The sequence below is a fragment of the Chlorocebus sabaeus genome, chromosome 23 (genome assembly GCF_047675955.1).
Source record: "Chlorocebus sabaeus isolate Y175 chromosome 23, mChlSab1.0.hap1, whole genome shotgun sequence".
NCBI classification, from domain to species: domain Eukaryota; kingdom Metazoa; phylum Chordata; class Mammalia; order Primates; family Cercopithecidae; genus Chlorocebus; species Chlorocebus sabaeus.
Genome location: NC_132926.1, coordinates 69748961 through 69770623, shown reverse-complemented (window position 1 = coordinate 69770623; position 21663 = coordinate 69748961). Strand labels below are relative to the sequence as shown.

General features: G+C 39.7%; 1 protein-coding gene across 5 annotated transcripts in view; it reads right to left on the bottom strand.

The window, feature by feature from the left end:
* The window catches only part of EPB41L4A (erythrocyte membrane protein band 4.1 like 4A), a 275434-nt gene that overhangs the window by 57984 nt on the left and 195787 nt on the right, over window positions 1-21663 (bottom strand). For all 5 annotated transcript variants that reach the window (XR_012090887.1, XR_012090888.1, XM_073010770.1 and 2 more), the window contains 3 exons: window positions 6472-6562; window positions 1981-2064; window positions 662-775 (listed from right to left, as the gene is read on the bottom strand). Coding sequence is in view for 3 of the 5 variants with exons in the window: in XM_073010770.1 (XP_072866871.1) it covers window positions 662-775; window positions 1981-2064; window positions 6472-6562 (289 nt within the window). In the remaining 2 variants the exon portion in view is untranslated. The remainder of the gene's footprint in view (window positions 1-661; window positions 776-1980; window positions 2065-6471; window positions 6563-21663) is intronic.

Sequence of the window (21663 nt, the reverse complement as noted above, 5' to 3'; positions counted from 1 at the left end):
ACACTTAATATGTTTTATATATTAAGATATACTATCTCGGCCGGGCGTGGTGGCTCACACCTGTAATTCCAGCACTTTGGGAGGCGTAGGCAGGTGGATCACCTGAGGTCGGGAGTTCGAGACCAGCCTGACCAACATGGAGAAATCCTATCTCTATTAAAAATACAAAAAAAAATCAGTCGGGCGTGGCAGCGCATGCCTGTAATCCCAGCTACTCGGGAGGCTAAGGCAGGAGAATCACTTGAACCCAGGAGGCGGAAGTTGCGGTGAGCCAAGATTGTGCCACTGCACTCCAGCCTAGGCAACAAGAGTGAAACTCCATTTCAATAAAAAAAAAAGACGTGTTGTCTCTACTATGTAATATACTATATATAATACATGTTTTTATATATTATATATACTATTTTTAGACACATCAGTCATAAACAGAATACAGAAAGCAAGTTCCTGCTAATATTTTATGAAATTATTCCCTAAAACTCTGGCTGTTTAAGATAAATACTTCGGGATTCCTAACTTATTTTATGTCAGAAAGAGTAAGCTTCCTGTTATTTTAAAGAGAAACAGTAATGTTGGTATAAGGATCACCTGTTATAAAGTCAGACCTGGAACAAAATGCTTCTGTCGAAAACTGCTAACAGAGGGATTGTGTTCCACTTACCTCCTCCTCATAGGCTGTACAGAGTCATTGTCACTTCCACAGGAGGGGTTTCGGCGACGTGTGTAAGGGAACTTTGGTGACTTAGTGCGGTCGCTGGGAGAATTGTAGAGTCCACTGGAGAGAAAGATAAATGGTCAAAAAGAGCCCAGAGAGGTCCTGGGGGAACACAGCCCAGCCCAGACCTAGTCATTCATAACTGCACAGCTGGTACCTCCAGAGGCATGTGGTTCTCTTTGCTGACAAGATTTATTGAAAGAAAAGAGGTAAGATCTGGCAAATCAAATCATAAAGGTCATTATTTTGCAGGAATGCCATTTGTCTCATTAGCCTTCAGTAGTAAAAAAATGAACACATACAAATAACAGTAACAATTCATATATATGATGAATTTTCCCCTTTCTAAACACTGACTCAGCTAAAGGCTTTACATTCTATCTCAGCTAATCTTCTTATCAACCTTCAGCACTGAAGTACAATTATTAAACCTATTAAACAGAAAAAAATGGAAATATAGACTACTTAATTAAGTGGCCCAAATAAAGTAGCTAGGACATGGCAGGGTTAGAATTTGAACCATAAGTTACAACACAGGTCTGTTACTGGTTTGGTAGTTTGACCAGAGATAAACTAGACATATCCATATTTTTAGGAATAAAGGTCTTCCAGCATCACTATTCATCAGCTATAGTTTTTGACTTAAGTTTTTTTTGAGACGGAGTCTCACTCTGTCGCCCAGGCTGGAGTGCAGAGGCACGATCTCCGCTCACTGCAAGCTCCGCCTCCCGGGTTCACGCCATTCTCCTGCCTCAGCCTCCCTAGTAGCTGGGACTACAGGTGCCCACCACCACGCCCGGCTAATTTTTTGTATTTTTAGTAGAGACGGGGTTTCACAGGATGGTCTTGATCTCCTGACCTCGTGATCCACCCGCCTCGGCCTCCCAAAGTGCTGGGATTATGGGTGTGAGCCACCGCGCCTGGCCTTGACTTAAGTTTTTAACCAAAATCATGAAATGGACAAATTACTAATATGTCATTTAGAGTTTTCAGAAATATATTACCTTACAGGCAATTTCATAGTATTTCCTAGGTTTCCTTTTTGCCTTTCCAGGAAAAAGTTTCATGTTATAAAACATAGCATAGATTTCCACTTCAGAAATCCCAGCCCCTCTCTCCCTGGGTCACACTCATTTACAGTCTGCACACTTTATCCACAGCTAGCTGTGATCAACCACCCAGCAGCTGGATTCCTTTATTCAATGAGCTGCAAGTGCTAACCCCTTTTCTACTGTCTCCTTTATGAAAACAATGATTCCCTTTACCTCTGGGGGCCATTTTCTTCCCACGGTGCATGAGATTTGCTTCTTTGGGTATCAGGGCTATTTTCATTCTTTGCTTTCTTAAAGCTTTAAATTAAAAAAAAGTATGAAAAACAAATTAAGTAGAAAATAAAAGTAAACTCACATACTTACTTGTTAAGTAAATTTTTTTTTAACGAATGTTAAGATGTGCACACTTATTTGCTTGTTTTTACCTGTGACTCTAAAAAGAACATGAAGGCACTGCCTAAAAAATCTGTCTCCAGCAAGTACCTTTGGGTCTTTCCCCCCTCTTTCTTTCTAGTTTTACTGCTTTAGTCAACAGATGCCGGGTCCATCAATCGTTAAGAAACGCTAGAGTCCACCTGCAGGAGAGGGAACAAGGGGAACCACAGAGCCAAGAAAAGAAGAAAGCCAAGGAGGAAGGACCTGGGCTTCCCAGGATCTTCAGCCTGGCTCCCTTTGTAAAACAGTGATCAGAGAAACACTGGCTCCAGGCACTGGTCTGAATCCACACAGGTCGGTCAGCCCTGGGCAGGTTCAGGCTACTCAAACTGACCTTTTCCCAGCTTCCGCCATATCTTGGCTTCATCCCTCCAGATCAGAATGACTTTCAAACGCTATTTCCTGACCTAGTATCATCATTCCGTTCTAAGAATGTAAATGTAACTGAGTTGTTATTCTATCCTCAACAAATTGTTTTAGAAATCCATGGGGAGACACAGACGAAGGGACTAATCAGAATCCTCCAGGCACTGGGGGGCGGGGGGGGGGTGACCTCTCACATCCTCAGGAGTCTTAGCTTCAGATAAAGGTAGAGCTATTTAACTCCAAATTCACTTTTAACCCTGGCTTTTTGAGGAATCCTCTGTATAACTGTCCTAGGATACAGTCATAGCAGAGTACTTTATAACTGCAAACAAAGAGGAGAAAGATGACAAGGTAGTTAAAAAAGAAAAAAAAAAAGAAAGAAAACAGACTTGCACCCTAGTATACTATCCATGAAGGAATTAATGTAAGCCCATAAAATTATGTATCTGACAGAGGCATATAACCCATAATATTAGTAGATAGTAGCTATTATTTTTATAAAGGCTAAAAACCTCTACAGATTCAATTCCCAAAGTAAAAGCTTACCTTTTGAAATGAAGAAAAGTAACAAATATGGTAGATATTTAATACAATAGTAGAAAGTGTATGTGATCAATAAATCAGAAAAAGTAAAGGGAAAGGAGAAGGGAGCCTGGAAAAGAAATAGGGAGATAAAAGAGGAACTGAGAGAGTATACAAAAGTTAAATAATAAAATCCTGGGTGACAAGTTAATTGCATTAACTCCCTAAGGTATTTCTCATCTGAAGCTTGAGAGAAAAACTTTGGTGGTGCTTCAAGTACCAGTATCATCACAGGAATGTGGTTGCAAAGGGGATTGAAAAATATTGTTAACATGGCCACACAGCCCAAAGCAATATACAGATGCAATGCTATTCCTATTAAACTACCAACATCGTTTTTTCATAGGAAAGAACTATTCTAAACTGGAACCCTCCCTCCAAAAAAGCCCAAACATTCAAAGCAATTCTAAGCAAAAAGAACAAAGCTGGAAGCATCACACTACCTGACTTCAAACTATACTACAAGTCTACAGTAACAAAAACAGCATGGTATGGTACAAAAACCGGCAAAAAGACCTATGCAATAGCATAGAGAACCCAAAAATAAAGTCACACACCTACAACCATCTGATTTTCAACAAAATCAACTAGAACAAGCAACAGAAAAAGGACTCCCTAAATGGTGCTGGGATGGCTAGTATATGCAGAAGGGTGAAACTGGACCCCTTCCTTTTACCATATACAAATATCCACTCAAGATAGATTAAGAACTTAAATGTAAGACCTCAAACTATGAAAATATATATTAGAAGAAAACCTAGGAAATATCATTCTGGACATCAGTCTTGGTGAAGAAATTTATAACTAAGTCCCCAAAACCAATTGCAATGAAATCAAAAATTGACAAGTGGGACTTTAAAGGGCTTCTGCACAACAAAAGAAACTTATCAACAGAGTAAACAATCTACAGAACAGGAGAAAATATTCACAAACTGTGTATCCGACAAAGGTGTAATATCCAGAATCTATAAGGAACTTCAACAATTCAACAAGATGAAACAAACAGCATGTTAAAAAAGGGGCAAAGGACATGAACAGGCATTTTTCCAAAGAAGACATACATGCAGCCAACAAATACATGAAAAAATGCTCACCTTTCAAAAAAAGCAAAGTAAAATCACAATGAGACACCATCTCCCACCAGTCAGAATAGCTATTATCAAAAAGACAAAAAATAAAGATGTTGGCAAGATTGTGGAAAAAAGGGAACACTTATACACTGTTGGTGGGAATGTAAATTAGCTCAGCCACTGTGGAAAGCAGTTTTGAGATTTCTCAAAGAACTTAAAACAGAACCACCATTTGACCCAACAATCCCATTACTGGATATATACTCAAAGGGAAACAAATCATTCTACAAAAAAAGATATATGGCCAGGTGTGATGGCTCACACCTGTAATCCCGGCACTTTGGGATGCCAAGGCAGGTGGATCACAAGATCAAGAAATGGAGACCATCCTGGCCAACATGGTAAAACCCTGTCTCTACCAAAAATACAAAAATTAGCTGGGAGTGGTGGCACACGCCTGTAGTCCCAGCTACTCAGGAGGCTGAGGTAGGAGAATTGCTTGAACCTGGGAGGCAGAGGTTGCAGTGAGCCAAGATGGTGCCACTCCACTCCAGCCTGGAGACAAAGCGAGACTCCATCTCAAAAAAAAAAAAAAAAAAAAAAAAAAAAAAAAAAAGACACATACATTCACATGTTCTTGGAGCACTATTCACAATACCAAGGACATGGAATCAGCCTAGATGACCATGAACAGTGGACTGGATAAAGCAAACGTGGTACATATATACCATGGAATACTACACAGCCATAAAAAAGAATGAAACCATGTCTTTTGCAACAACATGGATGCAACTGGAGGCTATTACCCTAAGTGAATTAACACAGAAACAGAAAACCAGATACTGCAGGTTCTCACTTATAAGTGAGAACTGAACACTGAGTACACATGGACATAAAGATGGGAACAACAGACACTGGGGACCACCAGCGGAGGAGGAGAGCAAGGGTTGAAAACTACCTATCAGGTACTGTACTCACTACCTGAGTGATGGGATCATGCACACACCAAACCTCAGTGATACAAAATTTACCCACGTGACAAACCTACCGGCACATGTACCCTTGGACCTAAAATAAAATTTGAAAAAGTAAGTTTTTAAAAGGAGGACTGTACTCCTTCAGGACATTCTAAAAACGCTTGGGGTCGGAATCTCATGGAAGATTCCTGTTCTTATGCTGAACATAACCACAAGCACACCCTGTACATACAGATGAAGGTGACTCTATTTATCCACAGCTGTGAGGGTGACGAAGGGAAATAAGGTAAACTAAAGTTATGCAATGATAAAGAACTTGTCATCCTAAAAGGAGAACTGGTAAACGTCTTAGAACTAAACAAAACAGAGGCAAATCCCTGGGTAAAATATTACAACTCTGAGAATCTTCATATCTTAAAGTTATCTTGCTGAGAAATTATGAACTATATTGCTCGAAGTAGCCACAATACAGCTGAATGAAGGCACAATTATTTACCAGAAAAGATCAAGTGTTTGATCTAAGAAGTCTCTGCAGGTCACATATCTCTGACTGCTGGGATTTCCCCATGATGTATGGGGGGCAACCCCTATAGAGAAAGTGAGCTCATGAAAGCTGCTCATTGTTGTTTATAATGCCGTTCCGTGAATGTAACTGGAGATAAGAAAAAATGACTCTGCAACGGTATCTTAACAGAAAACAAGGCTGAGCTCTCAGGAAAACAATCCATGTAATATATTAAGAAAAGGCTTTTCCACTGGGGAATGCCCCTGGGAAAACAGATGCAGAGGACCATGACAAGTCTTCATACATATGCAATCACTGACTTCTGAGGCTCTGATGCCTCTAAATGCCATAAACCCTCTTTCCAGGGCCACAGTTCAGTGCACCACTATAATGAACACAGTACATTAAACATGAATATCACCTACTTTATTTTACAAGTCCCTCTGAGTTAGTCCATTATATCATGCCATTTTAAAAATCACAAGAAATTTTCAATTTTCTGCGGAGAATGCAAACCACAGACAATCTGTGAGTTCACCTTGCTGTGACAAAAAGAGCATTTTCTTCAAATAAGAGACTCAGGTCCCGATGTTTTATATTTTATTGGCATTTTAATGTATTAGTTGGCCCAGAGAATATTTATTGGAACCCATGGATCAAAAGTATTAATTAATCATCAAAGTTAAAAGATTTTTAACCTTGTCTACAGAAAAAAAATCATTTTTATGACTGCATATAATTGTACATTTCTTCAGTTAACTTCACTGACCTTTTTACTGGTGAAGGTGCAGTAATTTTAGTTGTTCCTTCATTTTCTCCATTTTCCATATTTGTAGTTATCCTACTGATGCTGTTTGATCCTAGCGGAGGAGGAGAAGGAAAGATGGAAGGGAGAAAGGAAACAGTGATAAGGAAATGCAAAGAAACAGAAGACTTATTTTAAAATGCAATTTTAGGGACACTGTGGCACATTTTACTGATAAATTATAACCCCAAATAAATAATGAATTACCCAATAAATTGGAGGTACTATTTTCTAACGTGTACTAAACCTTCAACATAACAATGTCCTGGGGGTCTAGGCTATTTTTTTCAGACTTCAAAACTAAGTCTCCACATCTTTAGATGTTAAAATAACATTCACTTTAGACTATTAAAATGATATTCTGAGATATTTAGTGCCATATATTAGAATATAAAACATAACGATCAGGTTTTGATGACTACATTGTGAACAAGTTTCTCAGCATATCATGACAGTCCCCATTTGAAATCAAACCAAACAAAAAACTTCAAACCTGAAAATATCCTAACTCATAATGCAGGTGTCAAAAAACGAGTAATATACATGTGATCTGTATCACTCACATATAAAAAAAGACATTTTCAAATGTGTTCTTCATGCAAACATTCCTAAAAACCTGAAACTGAGTTTTTAAAAGTTATTATTCCACAGATTTGCATACATGCTAGAGGAACCAGCAGAGGGAGCCCACGGCAGACACAATGTTGGAAGTCATGATCAAAATAAAGATAACTGAAGAGTCTGGGCCCTTCTAGGAGGTCTGGCTTCCACTCTCAGGGCAGAGGTGGATAAGCCTGCAGGAGTGAGGTGTGTGGGCTCTGGGAACAACTCTTCTCCAGTGTGCACGCACCTCACTCAAGGAGGAGGCAGTTTAAATGAGCAGGGGAAATCAGCATGCACAGATGCCCACAGGCCCTGTTCAATTAGGTCTATGTGCCATGCAGGTGTGTCTTCCTCAGAGCTACTCCTGCAGAGGTATGTAAGAGTTACAGTCCTTCAATCCAAAGCATAATGGTCACTAACCACCAAGAATGTCATGAAGATGAGTTTGTAATATTAATAAACACTAATATTTATTGAGTACTTACTGTATGTCAGGTGCTGTTACAAGCGCTTCACATCTATTTACTCATGTAATCCTCAAAATAATCCTATGAAGTAGATACCAATGTTATCTCATTTTAAAAGATAACAAAAAATGGGCCTTTCCCAAGGTCCCACAGCTCCTGAGTGGTGTGGCAAGCTATGAAGCTGGGCAGTCTGGCTGCAGAGACTCAGCTCTAAACCACACACTACTTCCACCTGTGGCCCACCCACAAGCAGCTCAAGAGTCAGTCTAGATTAGGAGTCAACTGGAAGAGATGGACTCTTAAAAGGGCAAGTGGGCCGGGCGCAGTGCCTCATGCTTGTAATCCCAGCACTTTGGGAGGCTGAGGTGGGCGGATCACGAGGTCAAGAGTTCAAGACCACCCTGGCCAACATAGCAAAACCCCATCTCTACTAAAAAATATAAACATTAGCTGGACATGGTGGCACGTGCCTGTTATCCCAGCTACTCAGGAGGCTGAGGCAGGAGAACTGCTTGAACTGGGACCCGGGAGGCGGAGGTTGTAGTGAGCTGAGATTGTGCCACTACACTCCAGCCCTGGCTACAGAGTGAGACTCCGTCTCAAAAACAAAACAAAACAAAACAAAACAAAACAAAACAAAACAAAAAACAGCAAGTGAAAGCGATGTTCAATGAGAACACCTGAGAGCGAGGCGAGAGGAAAAGACAAGAGAAGCACCTGAGCACCCCTAAAGTTGGCAAGTTTCCTCCAGAGCAGTTGGGAAGTATGTCTGGCTACCCATCAGGAAAGATAAACATTAATAAATACACTTTAGACAGAGAAAGCAAAGGGTGGTTTCAGATAAGAGTTCCAAAAACTGTTACTCTAAGGCATTTGACATGGATTCCATATCTGAATTGTGTTCCTATTTTGGAATCTTGAAATGAAAAGGTGATCCTGAAGATACCTGTAGCACAAAAGGTAAGCTCATGCTGGAGCCACTACCAATAACTGAGCAACATCCAGAAGCCAGGGATAAGAAAAGAACAATATTAGGGTAAATTTTGCCTGGTATGAAAAATGGAACACAACCAATTAATTCCCTGGAACTACTCCACGCACCATCAAACATCAGCAGTGGCCAGTCACCATCTTAGTCACTTTTGCCATAACCATGTGACCATTAACAAAATCACAAGGGCAGATTCTCAAAATTGCAGGCAAAGATTTGGGATGAAGCTGCTTCTCACAGGTAGAACTCCATGTAATATACGTCTGGGGCAGTGGCAGAAGGGATGAATTCATTTAGGTCCTACACAGTAGGTGTGCTCTACCATTAGTTTCTTTTTTTTTTTTTTCTTTTTTTTCCCTGAGACAGAGTCTTGCTTTGTCACCCATGCTGGAGTGCAGTGACATGATCTCAGCTCACTGCAACCTCTGCCTCCTGGGTTCAAGCAATTCTCCTGCCTCAGCCTCCCAAGTGACTGGGATTACAGGCACACGCCACTGAGCCCACTAATTTTTTTGTATTTTTAGTAGAGATGGGGTTTCACCATCTTGGCCAGGCTGGTCTGGAACTCCTGACCTCAAGTGATCCACCCACCTTGGCCCCTCAAAGTGCTGGGATTACAGGTGTGAGCCACCGCGCCCAGCCCCGGACATTGGTATTTTTAATTATTCTTAATAAGCTTTATTTAAATGTGGTGGTATTCTTAGTAATATTACTAATATTTAATATAAATGAAAAAGACCTTCATGTCCTAGGGCTGTTCTCCTAGGCAGGGGCGGGCACAGCAGACAGACCAATACCCAGTGTCAATAACACCAATTGAAAAAAGCTGAGTAAAGGTGAACATCCTGTTAACCAAGGCCCTGAGTAACTAGCTTAAGAATAGACCTAGGTTTGCTCTGACCCTCATTCTCTTTAGACTGACTACTTTTTTTAGTCTAATAACCAATTACCTTAGGAAAAGTGCGGTTGCCTAATCACCTTCACCTGTTTCCCCTCCAGCCAAAAATTAACACAGAGAGAAAAACTGAATATTTTTAAAAAGAAAAATCACAAACTATGTTTATATATTTGCTTAAAGAAAGCAATATTTGGATTTTCACAATGTACGAATCATAATTTTTAAGATGAAGTATTATTTGGATGGTTTTCCAAAATAATTTCAGGAAAAAAAAAATCATGTGAGTGCTCTTTGTCACAAACACAACCAGCATAGCCAGACTTTTTCAAAATAAATTGTTCTACTGTCAGGATTAATTTACTAACATGATAATGCTATAACTCTCATATACCCACTGTAGATGAGATAAGGTATAGTCAGTAATATGACTTAATTCATGGTTCCTTTATATTCAAAATGGTAAACTACTGTTCACTGTTAACATGTACAGTATTTTTTTATTTTTTATTTTTTTTAAGATAGAATCTTGCTCTGTTGCCCAGGCTAGAGTGCAGTGGCATGATCTCAGCTCACTGCAACCTCTGCCTCCTGGGTTCAAATGATTCCCTTGCCTCAGCCTCAGGAGTAGCTGGGATTATAGGCATGAGCCACCACGCCCAGCTAATTTTTGTATTTTTAGTAGAGATGGGGTTTCACCATGTTGGCCAGGCTGGTCTCGAACTCCTGGCCTCAGGTTATCTGTCCGCATCACCTCAGCCTCCCAAAGTGCTGGGATTACAGGCATGAGCCACCGCGCCCAGCCAACATGTACAGTCTTTTTATATGAACTAAATATCTCTTCATCTGTATTCCCCTACTCTATAACAAATGTGAACTAGACAAGCTGGGTTTTCAAAGCCTGATTAGGAAGACTACATGGGGAAAAACCACTTAGAAGCATTAACTTACTAGGAGCACTTCTAAAGCATCTATTCATGTAATAGTCACATGCTTTCATTAGGCAGTATGTTTTAGTTTAATGTCATTAAATATGTAACTTAAAAGTAGTAAATATACTTTCAGAATAATCTATTTTAACCACTGTTCAAATTAGTAAGATTTTACCATATCACCATTTGAGATAGCTAATCAATTCAGTAAAGCTAGGTTACGTGTTGGTAATTGAAATCTGCAGAGGTGAGAAATTTAGGTTATGCATTATTTAGGTTTACTGACTTTCCCTTTTGTTAACACGCACCACTAAATTTTCCTTTTCCTCCCCTCATCATACCACCTTCCAGAATCCCTCCTATATCAGCTCATATTACATCGGGCTACAGAGAAAAGTGACCTGACAAACCCATCCCACTAATGGGCTTATGTCTTCATGGATTACCTGCCACAGAATAGTTCCATTTTGAAGAGGAGTAAAAGGAAAGGCCAAATATTAACTAAAATAATTAACCAATAACAAGAAAATTTCAGGCACTGTTCCAGAAAATACTTTGAGGTTAGATAAATCTTTTCCCCCACCACTCCTTTTTCATTTAAATATCAGACATAAGAAAAGGGTAAAACATACATATATAAACAGTTTAACAAATAATTATACAGTAAACCACCACCCACTTCAAGAATTAAAACACAGAGGGCGACCAGGCATGGTGGCTCACACCTGTAATCCCAGCACTTTGGGAGGCCGAGGCGGGTGGATCACGAGGTCAGGAGATCGAGACCATCCTGGCTAACACCGTGAAACCCCGTCTCTACTACAATACAAAAAAAAATTAGCCGGGCATGGTGGCGGGCGCCTGTAGTCCCAGCTACTCAGGAGGCTGAGGCAGGAGAATGGCGTGAACCCGGGAGGCGGAGCTTGCAGTGAGCTGAGATTGTGCCATGGCACTCCAACCTGGGCGACAGAGTGAGACTCCATCTTAAAAGACAAAAACAAAAGAAAAAAAACACAGAGGGCAATTTTCCTGCACTTCACAAATCAACCCATTTGGGACAATTCTTTACTTTTTGGATAAAAACAGTTGCTTTCTGCCTAAAATATCTGGAAACACAGATTATGTGTTTCATTTCATAAAATATTTATGACATGTAAAACAAAATTTTTTTTTTTTAGTTAAAAACTTAATAAGGCCTCAAAATCATAATAAAATGAAGGATACATCATTGTGCACCCACATGGCTGCCAGAACAGTGCACCACCCATGGTAGGTACTCAGTGAATGTCTATTATTAGAAAGGATGTATTTGTTTCTACCATTTTTCCCACTAGAGAGGAAAATTCAGGATAATGATCTTTATTTAATAAGTATCAAAAGTAAAACAAAAACTATTAATAGATGTGGTAGTACCTCAGATGCACGTCAAAAGGACATGCAGCAATATACCTTGCAGGACTGGGCTGCTTCTTAGAGTTTTAAAAGGCAGTCTTCTGTAACAGCACACTGCTGTTTCAATTCACAGCCACAGGTGATCTGTAATCAAGATCAGTTACTGACATATGGCTATCGAGGCTTCGAAGTAAATCTCTATTTTACTTCAAGTAAAAATAATATTAACTCTAGTGAGGCCACTTAGAATTAATCAAGAGTGTACAATTCATTTTACATATTGCTCACATTAAAAAGACAAAGCTCAATTTCAAAAGGCTGCTCGTATTTTGAAGAGCATGTCAGTCAGGGGACTGCTATCATTTATTAATGAGCCTAAATCTAGCTCACGCCCTGTGATATTTGTTTCTGGGCTGTTAGACACCATGGCTTAATATGTGCACACACAACTCCCTGTAGTATATACAGTACTGAAATGCCAGTGTGCAAAGCTCCAGGGTTTCATTTGTTCATTTTTAATACACTATATCCAAATACTTCCATCCTGTGTGCATCAGACCACTACCAGTCCTTTGAGTGGTTAGATTCTGTTCACACTTGAGTGCCTCCATCTTAAGTGATCCTTGCCTTCAGTTCAGGAAGAGTGACTGTCAGAAACAGAATAAACTTTCCCAGGATCTATTTAGCTACTTGATTTGGGGGCAATTCTTAAAAGTCATCCCTGTGATGTCAAGATTTGGTGATGAATATACACGTATTTTCAATTACAAAAATACTTCGCATTTAAATAGGATTATGAGTCTCACAAAATTCATAACTCAATTTGACACCTGTCACATAAATCAAACCTTTGATGTTACTTAAATGTTGCCATTCTTTTTAATGTTTAAAGTGAAGGCTGAATGTGTGAAATTAAAATGAAAAAAAAAAAATGTATTTCGGAAAGTGAGAATACCTCATTCTGATACATGGGGGAAAGAACACACGGCTAACAAGTAAAACAAGGTTGTGATATATAATTTCTTTAAAAAATTCTCAAATATAAATTTGTAAACTTTCAGGTTAAATTTTATCCTACTTAACAATCACACTTTATTTTCTTCCCTAAACATAAAAAAAAAAAAAACTGTATAAAATGCTTAAGGAAAATTTATAAGTAGATTATAGCTAGTCTCAACACAATAAGTTATTAGGTTTCAGTTAAGACAATCTGATTTATAAGACCTAACCCAGTTCAACTTATCAGAAGATATGATATTTATGAATTAAGAATTGGCCAATAACTGAAAATATATTTTAGCTCTATTTCTCATACTGACAGCTCAAAGTGACTTTGCCTTAATTTCATCAACTTTAGACTGGGTACTATGGAAAAAAATGGCAGTATGGGAAATTAGCAAAATAAAACATTCTTTTTCTATACCACAAATAATGGTCAAATAGCTAAATATTCAAGAAAACCCTATAAAATTTTTTTATCATCATGGAATTTTTTTTTTGAGGTGGAGTCTTGCTCAGCCACCCACTCACTGCAACCACCATCTCCCGGGTTCAAGCAATTCTCCCATCTCAGCCTCCCAAGTAGCTGGGATTACAGGCACCCACCATCATGCCCAGCTAATTTTTGTATTTTAGTAGAAATGGGTTTCAGCCTGTTGCCCAGGCTGGTCTTGAACTCCTGACCTCAGGTGATCCACCTGCCTCAGCCTCCCAAAATGCTAGGATTACAGGCATGAGCCACCGCATCCAGCTGGAAAATTTTGTATTTGGCAAAACAGACGCTCAGTAAACTCTATAAAGCACAAATACTTTTTAAAACACATAATTTGGAAAATAAAGATGTTTCTGCATCCAATGGCTAATTGTTTAAAGTTCAAATACCTGGTTCATCCCCAAAAGGTAGTCATATTCCTTCTTAAGAATTCCTGGGCTGAATACAGTGGCTCATTCCTGTAATTCCAGCACTTTGGGAAGACAATGCAGGAGGATCGCTTGAGGCCAGGAGTTTGAGATCAGCCTGGGCAACATAGCGAGACCTATCTCTACAAAAAAAAATTTTTTTAATTAGCCAACCATGGTGGCCTGTGCCTGTCATTCCAGTTATTCAGGAGACTGAGGCAGGAGGATTATTTAGCTCGAGAGTTTGAGGTTACAATAAGCCATGATCACAGCACTGCACTCCAGCCTGGTGACAGAGACCCAATTTCTTAAAACACAAAAAAATGTTTCTGTCTTCTACAGTTCCAAGAGTGATATTTAAGCAGTTGCCTCTTTACTAGAAATACATAGACTTTGTAGACACCAATTTTGCTACAGAAAGATCAAACAAGGCATTCTAAACTGCAAAGCTGGAGGGTAGATTATAAAGAATGGGTGTGGAGGAGAAACATGCTAGGAAAACATGTCTATGCATGAAAGATCCCCTTCCGAGTTGTTCTGCTTCCAATTTCCTCTTCCCTGACCCAGTACTCTCCTGGATCCCTCTGCTTTTATCATTACCAAAATGATAATTTGGGGCTGAGTGCACATAAAGGCACTTCTACTCTTCTACTCTTCCCCCAGAGCTAGAGAGGCACACACAGGGTGTGGAGTTAGTCACAGACAGTGTGGGTCAGAATGCCAGGTTCAAATACAAGAAAGGGATTTGTCAGGCCGGGAAGGCATCTGCTTATTCCCTTACACCCTCAAAGGAGTAGGATGAGAGAGTTCTATCTGAAGACTTGTAATCTACACCAGCGTGGAAAGACTGCCAAATGTGGCAACAGCAGAGGGTGCACATTGTTCCTTCAAGCCCTCTTGGACCCAGAAATACCACCTATCTATGAATGGTCAGCTGGAATCAAGAGGTGTCACAACTCACTTGGATATCAAGTTTTTCTTCCTGTGATACCAGTTTGAGGGAAGAGAGTTGAGTGATCACTCATATCCTTCTTAGTGGTACTCCTGGTACCCTCTCCTCCAATCCTCTATCAGGGCCACACAGCCTACTGACACACACCAAACATTCTCCAGCCATCCCTCAGGCTCCACAATTTATGCTTGCTTGGTCTAGGGCAGGTGGATAGTTCCATACCTAACCTAAAGCTGGTTCTGTCTCAGAGGAGACAGTGCTAGAACACTACTTTTGAGGTTTTTATTTGATGCAATTTTAACAGTAAATAAAGTAAATGCAAATATAAACTAAGTATACTTGTATATCAAGATTGTTTTTAAAATGCTTATTTAGCTAAGGCAAAATTGGGAAGGTTTTTGTCTGCTTCTGTGTTTGAGCTTATCTCAAGGATTCTGTGGTGATTTAACTTTATTTTATGCAAGCGCCCACTAGAAGAAAAACAACGTACCTTTGTGCATGTTTCAAAATGATATCTAAAACTTTTCATCAAAAGTTTAAATAGTACCAAAGGATGTAATTTGAAGTATAAATATTGACATTAAAACATAGAACTGCTTCATGACTCCCAAAATGTATCCAATGTAATAAAATACCATACCAATTCGTTGTGTCATCCATTTTAAAAATATATGAAATGAGTTGTTTAGCAGTTAATAAATTTCATCACATTCTTTTTTCTCTTTGTATTTGCATTTCAATTCTATTTCACCTACAAAATTTATCCCTAGTATGTTTTGTGTTTGAAAGTTGACATGGTTTGGCTGTATCCCCACTCAAATCTCATCTTGAATTGTAATCCCCGGTGGGAGGAGACTTAATCATGGGGGTGGTTCCACCATGCTGTTGTCATGATAGTGAGTGAATTCTCACAAGATCTGATGGTTTTATAAGTGTCTGGCATTTCCCCTGCTGGCACTCATTCTCTCTCCTGCCACCCTGTGAAGACGTGCCTTCTGCCATGATTCTAAGTTTCCTGAGGCCTCCCCAGTCAAGTGGAACTGTGAGTCTTTTAAACTTTTCTTTATAAATATCCCAGTCTCAGGTATTTCTTCATAGCAGTGTGAGAATTAACTAATATAAAAGTTTTCATTATCACCTTATCATACTTCTCTACAACTAAATAAAGAAATAAAATGTTTACTTCCCATGACCATACATAAAGCTCTAAGTGTTAAAAATTTCTTCTGAACTAAGTTATTATAATTAGTAGCAGTATATTAGTATACCATACTAATGCTGATAGATTATTAAATATAAAAAGTAAATTTTTTATTGGAAAGCAGTTTTTTTTGAGACAGAGTCTCACTCTGTTGCCCAGGCTGGAGTTTAGTAGGGCAATCTTGGCTCACTGCAACATCCGCCTTCTGAGTTCAAGTAATTCTCCTGTCTCAGCCTCCCAAGTAGCTGGGACTACAGATGCCCACCACCACACCCAGCTAATTTTTGTATTTTTAGTAGAGATGGGGTTTCACCATGTTGGCCAGGCTGGTCTTGAACTCCTGACCTTAAGTGATCCACCCACCTCGGCCTCCCAAAGTGCTGGGATTACAGGCGTCAGCCACTGTCCCCTGCCAGAAAGCAATTTTTAATGAGGTAAAAAGAGGTCGTTTTATTTCCCTAATGATTACATGTATCAAATCCATCTATGAATGTTACTTTTTGCTAGAATGAAACAGTTTAGAAACAAGTCTATTCCTACTTTTATTTTGATTTTCGATGCTGTGAACTCATGTTCAGAATAAACAGAGGTGTATGTAATGTATTCTGTTATAAAGACATCACCACTGTGTCAAAGAACTTCTAAGGAGTTAGCTATCTAACAGTGATATATTATCCAAAATTATTCTGAATGTTCTACCAAGTGACAAATCCACTGGGTCTTCCTTCAATTTTGTTGCAAGTCAAAATGAGAAAATGACTTAGGAAAGGATATGTCACTTGATAGAGTCATTTACCTTCCCAACACCAACCCAGGAGGTTCAATGTTTATGGACAAAGCAGTCTAATAGATTCCAGATGGAGGCAAGGGCTCTTTCCTTTTGCAAAGTGGAAGAAGGTCCATGCAAAAGGGCAGGCTGGAAAGAAGAACCAGTATGTATACTACCACAGGAATATGCCTTTTAGAAAAGAGAATCTAGAAATTGATTCAATGAAAACTACCTGTGCCCACGTACATCTTAGAAAGCCTGTGTGTTGCCCTCCCCACCTGACTCAGATCAGGACATGCTACCCCAAACTATAACACCTTGGCATCTGAGAAAACAGCAGAAGCAAGAAAGCCCCTCTTATCTTCCAACCCTTGATCATTTTCTCCTGAAACAGGTCGAAAACCTAGAAGGTCATTCTCTGACCTCCCTCCTTTCTCCCCCTGAAATCCGTCATGTGATGGATATCCTGCTTTACCCAGAGGGAGGGGATATCATACAGGTAAACCAAGAAGAATCCAAACAAACAACCTTTGCTAAGCCCCCCTCTAGGTTATTACCATTAGAATACACCCTTTTGTCCTCTAGTCATACTTCTGTTTGACTGTCCATGAAAATACACAGATCTCACATCTTTGTGTCTTCATTTCCAAAGGCTCTCATGTACATAAAACTTATATTAGACAAAGTTATACACTTTTCTCTTGTTAATCTTTTGTTATAGAGACCTCATCCATGAACTTAGTGATAAGTGAGGAAAAGTTACTACTTTTTCTCCCCTACACAACCCACCCTAGAAGTTGCACACACCAGCCTGAAATCTACTGCCTTAATTCACCTGTCCATTAAAACTCTCTTCTTTTGCAATAGCACCATGGACTGCTTCTAGCCATAAGCAAATTATCCTTCCGGACACTTACAACTCTGTCAGTGCTCCACTCTATACCACTTGGTATGTCCTGCCTACATTCCAGCATTGCTTCTCTAGTCTTGCAAAGCAGTTGGTTAAGTGCACAAGGTTGAAAGTTCAACAAACTTAGATTTATTTCTCAGCTCTGTCAATTTACCCATTGTAAATTGATCCTGTGACCTTGGACAAGTTATTGAACTACTCTGGGCCACAGTTTTCTCATGTGTAAAATGGGAACACCACTACTTATATAATGCACAGCTGAATTAAATTACACAATTTATATAAAGCCTTTAGCACTGTGTTTGGAATTTAGTAAGTGCTAAATAACCGACTGCTGTGTTATTTGTATATGACTTAGCGCCTACAGATTAGGGGCCAACCTTTATTCCATTTTCTGTGCTCTATAAAACAGGGTCTTATGCCAAGAGGTGCCCAATAAATTCTTGTTGAATAAGGAGGAAAAGAAAAAAGGTGTCATTTATGGTAACTCACTAAAGCTGTGATTTTAACTTGAATATATAATAGGCCTTTCGTTTTGCTTGCTTTTCTAATTTTCGTAGCTATGTTTGGAATGCTAAACACTCCCAAGAAGACTGAAAACATTAACTTTTTAGAGAAAATCTAACCAGACTTGCCATATATTAACACATCTTTTACAGATGGAAAATAAGCCTAAGTTTCAAGGCAGAATAGAAAAGGATGCCAACAAAGGCTAACAGCCTTGAACATACACCTGACTATATGACCTACCTACTGCTCCTTGCAATTAATAGCTACCGCCTTTCCCTCTCTCTCTTGGCTAGATAAGATGCCCCAAATAACTTAAACATTTTCTTTTAAAATGGCTTAAAGTAAAAGCAGGCTGACTCTGACTCTATAAATGAGCAAAATGTATGGTCTTCTCAAGAATATCTCCTGAAAACAAGTTAAATCTACTGAAGAAATCACACATAGGGGAAAAAAACAGAGGGTGTATATTTTCAAACCATTCTAGACCTTTCACCTTTTTTATCTTCCATTTACTTTCCAAGCATGTACTGTAGTATCCCAAAGACCTGGGTTAGGATCCTGGCTCTGTGCTTACTGCCTGTGTAATCTCAAACAAGTACTCAATGTTTCCGAGCCTCAGTTTCCTCATAAGATCAGACTACCACCCATCTTCCTCAGGGGGATACTGAAAGGGTTATACCCAGTAATGTTATCCACTGTTTTCATGTAAGGAAATCAGCTCAAATTAGAAAGGAATTCATGGTAAATGCACAACAGGATTTCACAGACTTGAATTCACAGCTCCTAAGCCTCCCTTCCCCTCTCTTCTCAGAGCTGTGTGATTCTCACAGTGAGTCAACTCCATTCTTCTTTCTCTGCAAACCAGCTTCTCTGTTCAAAGCTGTACCTGGTACCTGGACTGTAATGCAGCCCCAAAAGGCTTGGTTGTCCCCAGCTAAATGACTCATCTTCTGGACTCCATGTCATCTTCTCTGGAGAAGGAATCTGGGCGGTTTCCTCAGAGGCCCCATTCTTACCCCAAGAGAGAAGAGAGTAGCAAGTCCACTGTTACAGAGGGCTGTTCCTCCGCCTCTTCTGGACTCCTTCTCCAGAGACCAGCACAGTGCCAGTGTTCCAAGGGCCAAGGAGGGCACCTGCTCCACAAGTGGAAGTAGTTTCTTTCTTTCTGTTTTTGAGACAGAGTCTCACTCACTCTGTCTCCCAGGCTGGAGAGCAGTGGCACAATCTTGGTTTGCAATCGCTGCCTCCCGGGTTCAAGCGATTCTTGTGCCTCAGTCTCCCAAGTAGCTGGGACTACAGGTACACACCAACCACGCCCAGCTAGCTTTTGTATTTTTAGTAGAGACAGGATTTCGTCATGTTGGCCAGGCTGGTCTTGAACTCCTGACCTCAGGTGATCTGACCGCCTCGGCCTCCCAAAGTGCTGGGATTACAGGAGTGAGCCGCCGTGCCTGGCCAGAAGTAGTTTCTTTCTTCTTTACCTTACCTATCTCTCCCTATACCTACCAAAATAACCCTGAACTCTGAAAACCCCCAAAATCTTTAACATTGATGTCAATAAGTAATGAGTAATTTATGGCCAAACAGAGCCATAAAAAATGAATCCCAGAGTTTTCAAAGTCTGAAGAAAATACTGGCATAGAAACAATCAGCTCAGAAAAATGAATTCTGATAGTAAAGCAAAGGTGTGGAATCCTCAGACACAATCTACTCAGGAATATCTATCCCCAAAACAGAATCCCAAACTGCTGACAGACACACCCTCCAGCCCCCACCTGTGAAGAAGAGGAGGGGTAAGAAAACATGTAAATTTGCCCAATGTGTTAGTAAAATCAGGAATTGCAACAACAAACGACTGCCAAGGTAGAGCCAGTTCCCACTGCTGACTTCCAAAACAACAGGCAGGTTCAAGAAAGGACTAGTCTAAGGTTGTGTTCACACACAACTCCAAGGCAGAGACAAAGCTATGCAAAACCTTTCTAAGAAAGAATGCCTTCTTTTTATTTTTACCCAGAAAGACAGCACCTTTTAACTATGAGTTAACCAAAGAGACAAAATCTCATATTCATCTGGTCAATTTGGACTAAAAATATTTTTTAAACTGTATTAGAACCAAGATCAAAATTAGTTTTATTCAATTTGTCAATAACAGTTTCATTTGAACTTTAACTCTTTTCTTTTGAGACGGAGTCACTCTGTCACCCAGACTGGAGTACAGTGGCGCGATCTCAGCTCACTGCAACCTCTACCTCCCAGGTTCAAGCAATTCTTTTGCCTCAGCCTCCTGAGTAGCTGAGATTACAGGCACCTGCCACTGTGTCTGGCTAATCTTTGTATTTTTAGTAGAGACGGGGTTTCACCATGTTGGCCAGGCTGGGCTTGAACTCCTGACCTCGTGATCCACCCGCCTCAGCCTCCCAAAGTGCTGGGATTACAGGTGTGAGCCACCGTGCCCAGTCTAAGATGTTTTAAAGAATTGGCTAGAAGGTTTTTCCAAAGACAAAAAGTACTGTGTATTTCCAATGACAAAACTACATTTTATAATCTGGGAAAATCTTTTTCACAACTTTGCGAGACTTTTGAAGTGGTAAAAACCATATACTTTTTTCAAACAACTTTCTAAAATTCCATTGTATCTATTTTTCATATTTGGTCCTTCTAACTCTGTGGGCAGGTAAGTCAGAGAGAATAAAAGAATTTTAGAAAGAAGAGGAATCTTTAAAGCTTACATACCCAATTCTTTCATTTTATGGATAAAGGGATGAAAGCTGAGAATGCTGAATGACAAGTTACAGGTCACAACCAAGGCAGACCAGGAATTCAGAGCTACTCAAATCAGGTACAACTTTCATACTCTTTTTTTTTTTTTAAGCTCCCCTACCACCCCACTGGTCACTTCTCAATTCAATGGCTTAAATAATCAGTTAAGAGGCAACTTAAGTATCCCTCAGAGCAGAGGTTCTTAGAAAGGAGAGAGGGAGGGACCACAGACTTGGACCATAACTCAGTCCATGGTCTAATTCTGATCTGTCAACTTGGAAAAGGAGAGTCACAATTACACTTGCCAAAACGAAGTTAACTCCACTTTATTTCCAGAAGTCATCTCCATAACCACTGATAAAACAATTCCAGCTCAGAACGTCTTGTTCTAACCCCTTTGTATGAAAATTCATACTAACTTCTTCCTTTTTCCGACCCAGAATAAACCAACAAAAACTTCACAATACCCATCAAAGGCCGAATAGATGTGAGAGCTATTACTGTGTTACTATCTTTTCCCAGTTTCTTTACCCTCTCTTTTCCCAAACATTCCTCCTTGCTAAGTGATTCTCATCCAGACACCTCCACATTCTAGAATTTGCTACACTTGCAAATCATCACTTCTTTGGGCGAAAAACACAAAGTGTCCTCTACATCATTTAATCCAAAGACTCCTTATACCATGAGTCTTCCTCATGAAATGGAGCACCCTCTGGCTTGAGGACCTACATGCAATCTTCTGTACTTTCATCCTGGACTCATGCCCCTCTCCGTGAAGACTCTGGTTTTGTCTGCTACAACACAGGAGAAATTCCTAACATTCGAGTTTTGTACAATTGACCTTATATTGTTCTGTTACTTTCTCTGTAAATCAT